Below are 13,734 nucleotides of genomic sequence, written 5' to 3'. Positions count from 1 at the left end.
GCTGGGAAAGCAGAGAGCTCACAGACCAGAGGAGTGTAGCCATGTCTTATCCTGGGGGTCCCAATTTCCCCAATTTAAAGGGGAGCAGCAGTCCCAATTTCTCAGACCGGTTATTAAATCTTGGTAACAAAGTGAACTCACTGACAAAAAAGGACACATTTGGAATGAAACACCAAAAAATTGTGAATTTTGTGAAAGAACTGGAAATTGCCATGTTGTCGCCAGACGTGCCTTCCAGTTCCCACGAATGGCGATGTGAACCGGCCCTTCCTGCTCACTAGTGACTGATGAACTGTGAATTACAAACGAATAATGGGAGGTTGTGCAGCGGACATTTCACCGCAGAAACATTCCAATGTGATCTGCAGGCAGAGTTAACAAATAAGTAGTCTTTGCTGGCAAAATCGTCTCTGAGTCGAGGGCAAATATCTCTATTGGATTAAAAGAGATGAATTGACAAGCCTGCTTGTTTACAGCGTAATAAGGATGCAACAAAATATCGGACGTTTTGTTGCCTCGTTCTGAATAGCAGAACATTATCTGGAAATTTAATCTATTTTGTGATGTAAATTGGGAGCTATACTGTGTACATTTTATATTTTTTTGAGGTTTGAAATACTCATTGGTGCTGATTGTTTCTAAACCCCGGAATAAAACAAAACAGAACGTTGCAGCTGCTCTTCCAATATGGCAGGACTCGTGGCACTAGTGATCATCATCTTGCTCCAGGATTCAGCACTCCCAGCTCCGAGACGGGTCTCTGAACCCCGGAGCAGCGTAGGGGGGGGGGGGGGGGGGTTGGCGCGGCTGGCTCTTACGTCGCTGCAGTGTTGATGTACTTGCCCACCCCGGGGCGGAAGGTCCTGGGCGCGGCGTCGGCGCCGCTCTTCGGAGCCGCTGCGGTGGCTCGGGCGCGCTCCTCCTCCTCCTGCTTCCTCACATCCCTCTCCCTCTCAGCCGCGATCTGGCGACACAGGAGAAGACCGGCCGCGTCACTGCGGGAGCCGAGGAACGCTGCGGCTCGACCGCAGAAGTCTTCGCGAAAATTCAAAATGGCGGAAAATCACAATGATGACAATGGCGGACCATGTGAACATGAAGATGAAAATAAACAAAGCTTTATAGTGAAGACTTGCCTCATACTTTGTTAAATGTCCCTTTGAATGCATACAAGCCAGTACTTTCCTCGGAATTGTGCGGTACAGATTTCTGACGTAGTTAATATCAAAGCTGACCCAGATATCGTGAATAATGGCGAACAGTTCAGCAGATGTAGTGACATTTCAGGCTTGATTTACGTTTGATCTTGAGCCACAGATTTTCCTTTTTTTTTAGGTCTGGGACTTTGCAGGCCGTACGATACACCGAATATTATTATCTCGTTTAAAATCATTGACAACAAAGGCTCTGTGGACAGGTGCGCGATCATCTCGAAATCGGAATGGTTTATTGAAAAAATGACGGGCCAGTACAGGCCATAAATGTTCATCCGATATTTGGATATATTTTATAGCAAGTAATATCTCGGTCAACCACACAAAGTTCTACACCGCAGTATGTGATGCATCTCCACACCATTACTGAAACACGTCGCTGGCGTGCTTTCAGGACGAAAGGCTTCTTGAGAAGTGCATTTTCTGTCACCTGTATCGATGACTGGAACTTTTCAGGATCAGCTACGTCCAAGTCAAAATATCGAAACAATAAGAGGGCACTGAAGCGGGCAAGCCTGCTTAACAGGCTTAGCAGGCAGCATGGTGAAGGCCCACCAAGAACCCGGACCAACCTGGGCATCGGCTTCTTCATACGGGTCCACGAACACTGTGGCGCTCAGGAGCTTGATCTCTGACTGGGGCAGCGAAGGAGGGGGAGAGGTAAAAGAAATATTTTACACCACAGGAATCAATCAGAATCTACACATACTCTTATCTAAGGATTACCAGGGGGATTTGTGGAATTTAATCTCTCAAATAGAAAAGAAAATCCCTCCCTGTATGTTTTTTCTGACAGGGCCGTTGTCTTTTTTTCCCCAGAATTCCCCCCAGCTGATGTGCCAGAGTTCCTCTGTCAGCCCCCCTCCCCCAACTCTCACACACTGCAAATATTAATCAGAAAGCGTTACATAACTAAGGATTAATACTCAATAAATTTGGTTTGTTCACTGTTTGCTTGTTTGTGGCGTCTCAGATGCTGCTTTATGGGTGCTTGTGAGATCGATAAAGGCAGCCTTGTAAAAATGGGTGCTCTCTAAATCATCATTGTAAATAAGACCATGTTCTTAAAATGTGACTTACGAGGTCCAATAAAGGTTTCGTTTAGCCACGCTACCGGTCAAATGAGCTAGATGAGCTCCTCTAGTATGGAAGCTGTCTTCTGCTGTTGAGGCTCAGTATCTTGGGGTTCCTGCGAGAGCGCCCCACTTTCCACCTCAGTCCAGCACCCTATGTGCCGGATCTGAGCCCGACTCCCAGCTCTCGATTTGCAGGACAATGTTCTTCCCCCAGTCCCCAGAAGAAAAGATTTCCGAGTCCAACAGCATCAGCTGATTTCTTGGAAGACTCACAACAACCGACTACCTACCAGTGCAACTCAAACACTGAAAAATACATGTTTCTGAGAGAGAAGAGTCCCCTGCCGGATACATATGTTTTAGCTTCCTTTAAGCTGCCTTTGTGATTGAAATATTTGAATAAAAGAACTGCACAGTTAAATGACACAATGGCAGGACTCCCTAAAATCTCTTAGATCAGTTTAATTGCAAGCAAGTTACATTCTTATATAATCATGCTTGATGCACCTGAATCATTTTATCACAAAATCAAACACAACAGCCATTAATGAGAAATGAGCTGCACTTTGGAATTAAACATTTGAGTAATGTCAGAAATGGAACAAGGAAGCACAAGTGCTCCACCCACATCTATTAATGATTTCAATAACAGAACCTGGAAGCAGCTCTTTGTGTGGTACTGCAATCAAAATTGAGCCAAAAGGCCTGTGGAAAAGGGGCAAACTTCAAGGAAGGATTTTAGAAAAGCATCCATCAATGGCTTCATACCTTTGGACGGTCTGTTTTGGTATCACTCTCAACGTTTTCCATTGCAGTGAGCGTTTCAAAACCACCTACAACTCTGCACCAGGGGAAAAAAAGCAGATGTTCAGAGTTTTAATTTATCAGGGTTATCTGGTTTGGATCCTCCCTTGTACACTAAATCCTTAGCCGTAGAAATCTTGGACAACCTTAGACCCTATCCCAAGATGCAAAACTAACAAACATGAAAACTGGATTAGTAAATCCCATCATCATTTGGACATTTTACTTATGCCGGACAATTTTCTAATTAAAACAGATTAATCACAAGTGAAGCAAAGGTTCTCTTCTCCTGTTTGCAATTTATAGTAACTCAGAGCAGAAAAATGCACTGAAGGGCATCTCTCCTGCATGATGTACTGCTTCCCGATTCAAAACCCAAATAAACCGACTGCTGTCCATTGCTGCCTAATGCAGGCTGAGGCTGTTCTGCGTTAGACTCAGACTTCAACTGAAACACAAAGCATAATGCAACAGACTAGAGCTTTAAGGTCACTACAGTGTACAGTTTCACGTTTAAAGGCAGTTTCTCCTATAGGAAATAACCACATCATTTTTTTTTTTTGCAGAATTTCTGTTCAGAAACAAGAGTTATTATATTGGTACTGCCAGCACTGTGAGCCAGGAAAAATAAAAATCCCACATTTCTCCTGCAAGGGCCTCGGAGTTTCCCCTTTCCCTCCGTCTGACACAGCAGTGTCAAGTCCTCTCCGAGAGGGTGTGTAAACCTGTCTCAGGGCATCAGGCTCCATGCGACTGGATCGCACCCAGACTCCGGAATTCCAGACCTGTAGCGCATGCACGCAGTCACCAGTTCTCACAGGGGTCTGGAACAAAGGCCCGGGCCTCTCTAAAAATCACACCCGGTTGTGAAAGAGGGTTTTTTTTTTCTGGTAAATCATTTCAGAATGCTGCATTTGTGTGCGCAATGTGTTGGAAAGATTTCACCAGAAGACGATCCTGAAACCAGTAGGAGAGGTTCGTCTATGACCTTCTTTCTTTAGACCTACATTGGTACGCATGCCCGCTGCTTCAAGCGTGGATGCACGATGAGGAGGCCTTGTAGGCATCTTGAGCGTTTTGGTTGTTCAATTTCGAACAATAGGGATTGGTTTTTCCTCCTGGTTAAAAGCGCTAACCCAGCCATAGGGGAAGCGATTACAAATCCGACCGTAAACAATCCCTCGAGGCCTCCTTTACCACGTTGTGATCAAGCACATGGACCTCCAAGGCAGCACATGAAGACATTCCCCTAGACCAGATCCCCTACAGTAAAATCCTCTGAAGCCTCCCCTCCCCCCTGTTCAGCTTTGTGAAGTGGTTTTGGACCTGCACCACCGTATTGTAGCTTCTTTAATTTTTTTTAACCTTTGAACCTTTTCCTCAGTGTGATAATCCTGCATCTAGGCTGGAACGCACATGGACACAAACGCCCAGGGAACAGCAGAGCGGCCTTTCAGCCTGCTGATGTCATATCCTGTCCCCACCTGCACTTCAGGAACTGCTGCAGAACATTAACAAGCAAGACACCGGCCTGGAAATGTTTGCTGTGAGCCATGTGGCACCTATTATTTCTTTTATAATATGGCACAATTGGCTGCTGACAGATGCTTACAGCAGATTACAGGAAATTAAAAATAATTACAGCTTTAGATTCAGCTTCAAACCAGCTCAGTACCACCAACTACAGTTAGGGTGCTTTTTTTTTTAAAAAGAGTTGCACACTTCAAAGCCTAACCTAAACAATTACCGCTACTTTCAGAAACACGGCCGATATTGGGGTTTACTGTATGTAGTCTTTGGCGGTTCACAGGGAGTACAACTTTAAGATCCGCATCTTTGATGGCGCTTCAGCAAAGTGCCGATGACTTTGACCAATTCTTCTGCTCAGAACGTGACAAAAAATAAAGTTCCCTTTTCGTGTCCCCCAGTGCCCATGGGGGTCAGGGTATTCCTCAGGACAGCCCAGGAGAACCCACGCACGCGGGTTGTGTGAGGCGCTCAGTGTGGTCCTCCACACGGACCCAGCGGCACCTCATCACATTCAGAGCCCAGGATCTGCAGCAAAGCGAGGGCTTCACACGAGCAAATCAGACAGCCCAGCTCCTGGTATCGAGAAGATGCATGAAAGTGCCTGCTTCGAACCCCATGAATCACATCAAGCCCAGAAAATAAGCATGGCTGCCCCCCTACCCTGAAAGCATGACCTGGTGCTGCTGCTAATAATAATAACAACGATTCCTTACACTTACATAGAGCTTATCTGGACACTCCACTTAAAGCACTTTACAGGTAATGGGGATCCCCTCCACCACCACCAGTGTGCAGCCCCACCTGGATGATGCGCCAGTACTCTCCCCACACACCAGCTCTCAGGGGGGAGGAGAGCAGAGGGATGAAGCCAGTTTAGAGATGGGGATTATTAGGAGGCCATGACTAGAAAAGCCCAAAGGGAAATTTGGCCAGGACGCTGGGGTAACACCCCTACTCTTTTCGAGAAACGCCCTGGGATTTTTTAACTACCACAGAGAGTCAGGACCTTGGTTTTACACCTCATCCGAAGGACAGCGCCTTTTTACAGTATGGTGTCCCCCATCACTATACGGGGGAGTTAGACCATGGGGTGAGCGCCCCCTACTGGCCCTACTACCACCTCTTCCAGGAGCAACCTTGGATTTCCCAGGTGGTCACCCATCCAGGTACTGGCCAGGCTCACACTGCTGAGCTTCAGTGGGCTGTTGGTTGCGAGTGGCAGGGGGATATAGCTGCTGAACCCCCAGAACATCAAAGGTGGAACTTTGCAGACAAGTCATCTCGGGGTGAAACCCGCCTCAAGGCTGACTTTAAATGGCCACCATGTCATCAGTCAGTTAACACCACTGCTTGCTCACTTTTGTGTCTGCTGGAGCCCAGGTCAGTCCAGTGTTTTCTTCATCTAACACAGCTCCTTTGTTCCTGTTCAATGTTTGACTCTTATTTAAGATAAGATTTCCCAGGCAGCGCAGAGTACCTGGTAACCAGGAACAGCCCTAGATAGTTCTTGATGCTGTTTTTCAAGCACACACAGAAAAATGTACACAGTACACACAAATGGCAGTCTCTGACAGCACTCCAATCACTGCAGACGATCAATAACTGTATCTTAAGGGAGCTCAGGTTTAATTATAAACGGATTATGAAAAAAACAAGCCAGCTGCATTTCCTTGTAGCTCTGTCTCACTAGCAGTACATGACAGCATTTTCTTATCGTGGGTTGGAGCTGCTGTTTGCTGTTTGTAAGATACAGTCAAGAGAAGAGCTGCTGTTTGCTGCAGTAATGCCAGCATTTTATTGATTTTATTCAGGGGGGGGGGTGTCTTGATGATGTGATGGTGCAACAAGCTATTTATTACTAATAGACTGCAGCAATGAATCACAAAGACGCAGGAGGCGTTGCAAGCAATGCAGCCACCTGTTGAGATGGACAAAGGAAAGCCCAGACTGGGGGGTCCATTTTTAATTCTAGTGCATGCTTGTTTTTTAGGTCTTGAACTACTGTCGTCCTCTTCATTAACTACACTTGCTGTATATTGTAAATGAAATGTGTGATATTGCTTTAGAATACTGGATGGGGTGTGTGCACTGTTACTTTTCCACAGCTCCCTGGATTTCAAGTACAAGTCCCGATTAAAACGCATTGGATACATAAAGAAAAAAATAATCATTTAGAAGAACCTTCTCCCGGCAAGGATGACATAATCCATCCCTGTTTTTTTTTTTGAATGGATAACTTTGCTTGCCAAGTTGTAGCTCCTTGCTAATTCACAGACTGCAGCTTGAGTTTCAAGCACTTCATACTGAACCCCCTTCACTAAGGCTTGTTAGCTTTGTGCTCGTGGAACATAAATGTATACGCTGCGGCTCATCTGCTCCATTTCCTCAGCCGCCTCCTGCTGTGAGAGCCTTCAGTGTTAAGTGATGCAAGATTGTTCTCTCCACAGACAGGCCCTGTATCACAATTTAAAAAAAAGAAATATTGCCTACTTTTTGTTTTAAATTTAACACCCTGTTTTCATCATGTTGTAAAGTTCAGGCGTTTTTTTTCTTAGATATGCATCAACAATCAGAACGAACTGCATTTGTTAAACAGGTTCTGCCACGGATTTAAGACAGACCAGTGCTGAGATTTCTTTATGTCAATCAATATGACATAACATAAAAAAGGCATCCTGAAAAATTTCCAAATTTTCTTCAACACGTATTGAAGTTTTAGCATGCATTTCTCTATAACACCAGACGCTTTTAAACTTCGAAAATACAGTTTTGGAGCTGGGGCTATCTTTCACAGAAACGCTAGTCTCTGACAGTTGTGGGGATTTTTGGTGGCACTCATAATATTGCCCCAGGAGTTCAGAACCTGCACAACAACATTCCTTAGTTTTAATAAGAACCTACAAAAATGAGTTTGCATATTACAGGTTTCTCAGTCTCTAGTAAAACAACTTTATTCACTGCCTGCAGGCCATATAAAAATTCTGTTTCAGTGTAAAATTTTAATTCCTGGTAATTTATTCCCTAGAATAGCTGGCCTGAGCAGAATGTAATGTCATCTTTTCTTCCTTTCACATGCGGACAAGTTTGTTGTTTTTTTTTTTCCAGGAGGTATGGGGGACGTGCCGAGAGACATAAGGGCAACAACTGACAAACAGAAGGAACAATACAAGTGACTCAAGAGGACACCAGTCTGACCTCTGTTTCCAAGAAAGCCCTCGACCAGTTTAGCTCTGTGCACGTTAAAAACAGGCCACCCCCCTGACAGGCATCACAGCAGTCATTTCTGACAATGCACACGGCAAACAATACTATCAGAAAAGCTTGTTATGTAAGCTGTTATACAAACAGTTCCAGAGGCCCCAGGGGATCCTCAGAATTGCAACTCATCCCAGAATACAACTGAGAAAAGCAGAATGGGTATCTCCTGTCTTTTAATGCTTTTAGACCCAAGACAACCAGGGTTGACTCAAGCGCAACACACACAAGGGGACACCAATACAGAAGCTACAAAAAACAAACAAAAGACAGTCCACACAACGTCTTAGATTACCCCATGGAAATGTTTACTACCACGTGCTAGGATGAGGGAGTATTCAAGAACTCTTAGAAAAGTTACCGCTGACAAATAAGCACAGCTTGATGACACTGAGCACACTTAACACATTAGTGAATAACTCTGTTGGAGAGAAACCTGAACCCAGGACTTGAGGATTCTTAAGACAGTGGTTAGGAAGGTCCTGAAGACAATTATAATGACATTTAACAAAAACTTATTAAATGTTATTCCGTTTCTATTACATCTATTATTAAGTAACCTTATTTTCATAACCTCAATTTTGTGATTTCTGTGTTTTTTCTGATTTTTGTGATTGCCAGCAACTACTGCTGGACGCTGTATTGTTGTGCATTTGATAAACTTTGATTTGAAAAACATGAACCTGTCTGATGCCTTTTAAAGATCCTATCGCAATGAATGCAGCAGGGGAAATGATGAGCAAATTCTAATCAGACTGGGATTGAGGTCTCAAGAGGGGCTGTTGACTGTGGGCCACAATGGGAGTGATGTCTCGTTTAGCCTCTGTCTCTCCCTTCCGCACTTCCCCATAACCCACACAAAAGCTACGCCAAAAACGGGAAGAGGCGGGGCAAGTACCTTCCGAACACCGTGTGCTTCCTGTCCAGGTAGGTGCACGACCGGAACGTGATGAAGCTGGGGGAGAAGCAGGAGACAGAAGTAGCGTTAATCTGGGGAGAACATCGCAGCAGAGCTGACACACCGAAGGACTTTCTTTAGGTATGGAGGACGCAGGCTGCTGTCCCAATTTCTCCGACTGTTTATCAAAACTTAGTGACAAAATTATTTGACTGTATCACAACTTTTAACAAATTCCAAATTAAGCACAAAATCGTGAACTTTGTGAAAGTACTGTATGGTCGCCATGTTGTCGCAAACCCCTGATCTCTCCACGGTTAGAGCGAGAGTTTGCAAGAATCGTGACGTAAAATCTGCCCTTCCTGCTCACTAGTCACTGGAATGACTAACGTAATGAGACGTATGAGAAAATAAGTACAGGTTGTGCAGCAGACATTTCACTGCAGAAATGGTCCAACATCAAGTAAGTGGTTATTGTTGGCAAAACTGTTGAGAGCAATATTTCTATCGGATTAAAAACAGATGTATTCATGAGCCTGCTTGTTTACAATGTAATGGGGCCGATTCACCTCGCCACAGGTTTTGTTACCTTGTTCTGAGATATCACAGCATATGGCACTGCTCATACCTGGAAATTTCGTCTATATTGTGATGTAGGTTGGAGGTTTAACACGTTACCGTGTCCATTTTACTTTCATTGTGGTTTGAAAAGTATTCATCACTGCTGATTCTGTTTAGCCCCGAAATATAAGAATAGTGATGCAGTTCCCTTTTAATCACTCATCTTCCCCTTAATGAGTGATCCTCCGGAGCTGCTATATTCAGTCAGGAGTGGGAAATTAAGGATTAGAACTGGGGACTGTGCTAGAAGTGTTCTAGCACAGAATGGGATGGAACACTACAGAATGGCTCAGAATGGAACAGTGGCTCAATTATATTCAGCCACACGGCAAGTCAATTGCGAACATAGTCCTGACCTGGAGGCCCACACCTATAGCAGCTCTTTTACCGTACTGGAGGGAACCGAGCGAATGAGTGCACGACGACGGCGTCCCACCCCCCAGTTCCATCTGGATTCGGACCCACGACCCTCCGGGAGGAAGGCCAGGGCCCTCAGCACTCCTCCATGCTGCCACCTTCAGGCGGCACTGAACTGGCGCAGAATTGACGGAGATACCGCTCCAGATGCCTACAGATCTAAACCGGCCTTAGAAAGGGAAGAACTAGAGGGAAGGACTTGCTATGTACCGTTCGGTATGTTCAACGTGTTAAGAGTTAAATTCAAATGTTCCCTCCATCTCAAACGTTTTTCTAAAAACAGGGGACCCTGGGCCACACCATATAAATAGCTTTTTGAGGATTTTAATTTTTTACCCCTCCACTTTTGGAAACGTAATAAAAAGCCGAGAACAATGTTCCCTGAGCACTTTCCATTGTTACCATTTGACAGGTAGGTAGAGAGGAAACAAATTACCTTCTAATCATAGCTTGTTCTCTTAGGAAGACTGACTCATCAGTAATGACGGCAGTTTTTTTTTAAAAAAAACAGCATCAATGAATAGATCTGCTTTGTCCACCATAGTTCCCAGGTCCTCCCTCACACAAAGATGTTTTTAAAGGGGAACTGCAGCACTATTTTTATATTTCTGGATTAGGGAAAAAATAGCACTGACGAATGCATTTCAATACAAGTAAAATGTGCACAGTAACTTATAAAACCTCCAATTTACATCACAAAATAGTTGGAACAGGTGTACGTGCAGCGCCATGTTCTGTGATTCAAAACGAGGCAACAAAACATCCGGTGAGGTGAAAAGGCCCTACAATATTATAAACAAGCAGGCCTGGGATCACATTTTAATCCAATAGAAATATTGCTCTCGACATCGAGATGGTTTTGCTGACAAATACTACTTACCTGGTAACTCTGCACGCATATCAGATCGGAACATTTCCCCGGTGAAATGTCGGCTGCGCAACTTGTAATTATTCCCTCGTAAATCTCATTACAACAGTCAATACAGTGACTAGTGAGCAGGAAGGGCCGCTACACGTCTCAATTCTCGCAAACTCTCACTCTTGCCTGTGGAGAAACCGGGGGTTTGCGATAACTTGGTGACTTCACAAAGATCATAACTTTGTGAACAATTCGAACCTTGTAAAATTTTTCTATACAGTCAATGAATTTATTCGGTTACCGATATTTAATAACCAATCGGAGGAACTGGTACTGCAGCTCCCATGCCATTTGCCAGCTGTTTTTATGGACCTTACGCTCCCTCTCCCTACGCCTCTTGAGTTCGTCGTCTCTTCTAGTGGAGCACGGAGCGCGACGGATGGACTTACAACTGGGACTTGTTGGTGTTGGGGCCGGAGTTGGCCATGCTGAGCACCCCTCGCCCAGTGTGGGACAGGTTGGGCCGGAACTCGTCCTTGAACGGCTTCCCCCAGTACGACTCTCCGCCTGCCATCAGAGAGGGAGAGACTTACAATCGGAGGACAGATGCCACCTCCTGAACAACGCACATTTCCGCCCGGCAGGTTCACCTCTCTCAAAGAGCTCCTAACTTGCAAGTTCACGTTTATTTTTATAAAATACTCCACGCACAATGGTTTTCGGCCCTCTGACTCCTGAACATGCAAAATAGTAGAAGGTTTCAAAGTAATCCTGGGAAAATGGAAAAATATCCACTACTAACACCTCCATTAGTTAGTGTGGACCACATCTGTAATGGTCTCCTTGGAAAAACTGATGGATTCAGTTTGAATCTTTAAGAACTGATTAAATCAATTCAAAATTCAAATGCAAAAGTGCTGATATCACCCCTGTAATTAACCAATAAAGATGGAGGTTCCCCTAGTAGTGTCACACAGCAGCGCTGCAGGCCTAATTTTAGCCTATACCTGTATGAGTACTCTCTGCTTGCCACACATCACCTGCTAGGGCATGACAGATGCTTGCATGCAGTCAATGAGAGCTGTGTCACTCCTCCAGTCAGTGTGGCTCTGCTGTGATCTCTCACTACTGTCAGTGAGAGCTGCGTCACTCCTCCAGTCAGTGTGACTCTGCTGTGATCGCTCAGTGCTCAGTGAGAGCTGTGTCACTCCTCCAGTCAGTGTGACTCTGTTGTGATCTCTCACTACTGTCAGTGAGAGCTGTGTCACTCCTCCAGTCAGTGTGACTCTGCTGTGATCTCTCACTACTGTCAGTGAGAGCTGTGTCACTCCTCCAGTCAGTGTGACTCTGCTGTGATCTCTCACTACTGTCAGTGAGAGCTGTGTCACTCCTCCAGTCAGTGTGACTCTGCTGTGATCTCTCACTACTGTCAGTGAGAGCTGTGTCACTCCTCCAGTCAGTGTGACTCTGCTGTGATCGGTCAGTGCTCAGTGAGAGCTGTCACTCCTCCAGTCAGTGTGACTCTGCTGTGATCTCTCACTACTGTCTGTGAGAGCTGTGTCACTCCTCCAGTCAGTGTGGCTCTGCTGTGATCGCTCAGTGCTCAGTGAGGGCTGTGTCACTCCTCCAGTCAGTTTGACTGCTGTGATCTCTCACTACTGTCAGTGAGAGCTGTGTCACTCCTCCAGTCAGTGTGACTCTGTTGTGATCTCTCAGTGCTCAGTGAGAGCTGTGTCACTCCTCCAGTCAGTGTGGCTCTGCTGTGATCTCTCACTACTGTCAGTGAGAGCTGCGTCACTCCTCCAGTCAGTGTGACTCTGCTGTGATCGCTCAGTGCTCAGTGAGGGCTGTGTCACTCCTCCAGTCAGTGTGACTGCTGTGATCTCTCAGTGCTCAGTGAGAGTTGTGTCACTCCTCCAGTCAGTGTGACTCTGCTGTGATCGCTCAGTGCTCAGTGAGAGCTGTGTCACTCCTTCAGTCAGTGTGACTCAGCTGTGATCGCTCAGTGCTCAGTGAGAGCTGTGTCACTCCTCCAGTCAGTGTGACTCTGCTGTGATCTCTCACTACTGTCAGTGAGAGCTGTGTCACTCCTCCAGTCAGTGTGACTCTGCTGTGATCGCTCAGTGCTCAGTGAGAGCTGTGTCACTCCGCCAGTCAGTGTGGCTCTGCTGTGATCGCTCAGAGCTGTCAGCTGTAGTGATGTCACTTCTCTAGTTAGTGATGCAAGTTGAGATCTTGCAGTGTTTTTGGTGAGAGCTGCATTGGCCCTCCAATCAATGCTCACTGAGCTCATCATGTGAGTAAAAGTGTGACTCTCAAGTTCAGGAACCCATTGCCCTTGAGCAGCCTGCTCTGGGACTAAGATATGAGCAGCAATATTGAATGTTTCCAGTGCTAGGTAAGAAAACATCCTAAGAACTGAATCAAGATGATAAACAAAATTAATAAAAATCTGTGAGGGAATATGAGAAGTTCAAGAGACACATTTATCAAGCTTTCATCACAACAAATTAAATAAGAATAGAGAACATATGCATTTGGACAAAAACAAAGCCATCTAAATTTTAATAACGGCACTGAATCAATTTCAAAACACACAATTATGTAAATTCAATCCTAACAATTTTTTCCTTGGCTGAATTTATAGATGTGCATTAGAATGTTTCCCCTCAGGAACCCCCCCACAAAAAGCTGAATTATGCTGAAAAGCAATGCAGGGAAGACCAGAAGAAGGAAACATAAACGCATATGTAGTTTGGAGAGATAAAAAGTAGAAAATGAAAATCTTATTTGGCGTGTCAGGACAATTACACCCGTCTTTTCTTGCAAGAACACAACTCAAAAGTCCACCAACCATTCAACTTCTTACATTTTTTGGCGAAGGTTAGGACTTCGAACCGAAGCAAAATGCATGAAAAACTGCAAAAGGAGCGAATATCAGCTACCTGAACAAAACTGTCCCACAAAATGGAAGGAACAGGTGTGGAGAAACGAGCAGATTGAAGTTCAGAAATCCTTTCAGCCTCAATTTTGTGTGCTTCTGAGCTGGGGAATGAAGAA

At 45.1% G+C, this 13,734-nt stretch overlaps 1 protein-coding gene across 2 annotated transcripts in view; it reads right to left on the bottom strand.

The window, feature by feature from the left end:
* ppil2 (peptidylprolyl isomerase (cyclophilin)-like 2) overlaps nt 1-13,734 on the bottom strand; it is a 65,836-nt gene that overhangs the window by 2,627 nt on the left and 49,475 nt on the right. The window contains exons 15-19 of one of the 2 annotated variants that reach the window (XM_088618224.1): nt 11,124-11,241; nt 8,778-8,834; nt 3,059-3,131; nt 1,787-1,849; nt 819-964 (exon numbers count right to left, since the gene is read on the bottom strand). In XM_088618224.1, the coding sequence (XP_088474350.1) occupies nt 819-964; nt 1,787-1,849; nt 3,059-3,131; nt 8,778-8,834; nt 11,124-11,241 (457 nt within the window). The remainder of the gene's footprint in view (nt 1-818; nt 965-1,786; nt 1,850-3,058; nt 3,132-8,777; nt 8,835-11,123; nt 11,242-13,734) is intronic. The other variant, XM_088618223.1, reaches the window with a different exon arrangement.

Source organism: Lepisosteus platostomus, chromosome 24, assembly GCF_059453375.1.
Source record: "Lepisosteus platostomus isolate fLepPlt1 chromosome 24, fLepPlt1.hap1, whole genome shotgun sequence".
Taxonomy (NCBI): domain Eukaryota; kingdom Metazoa; phylum Chordata; class Actinopteri; order Semionotiformes; family Lepisosteidae; genus Lepisosteus; species Lepisosteus platostomus.
Note: the sequence above shows the minus strand (reverse complement) of the source record. Positions and strands in the feature narration are given on the sequence as shown.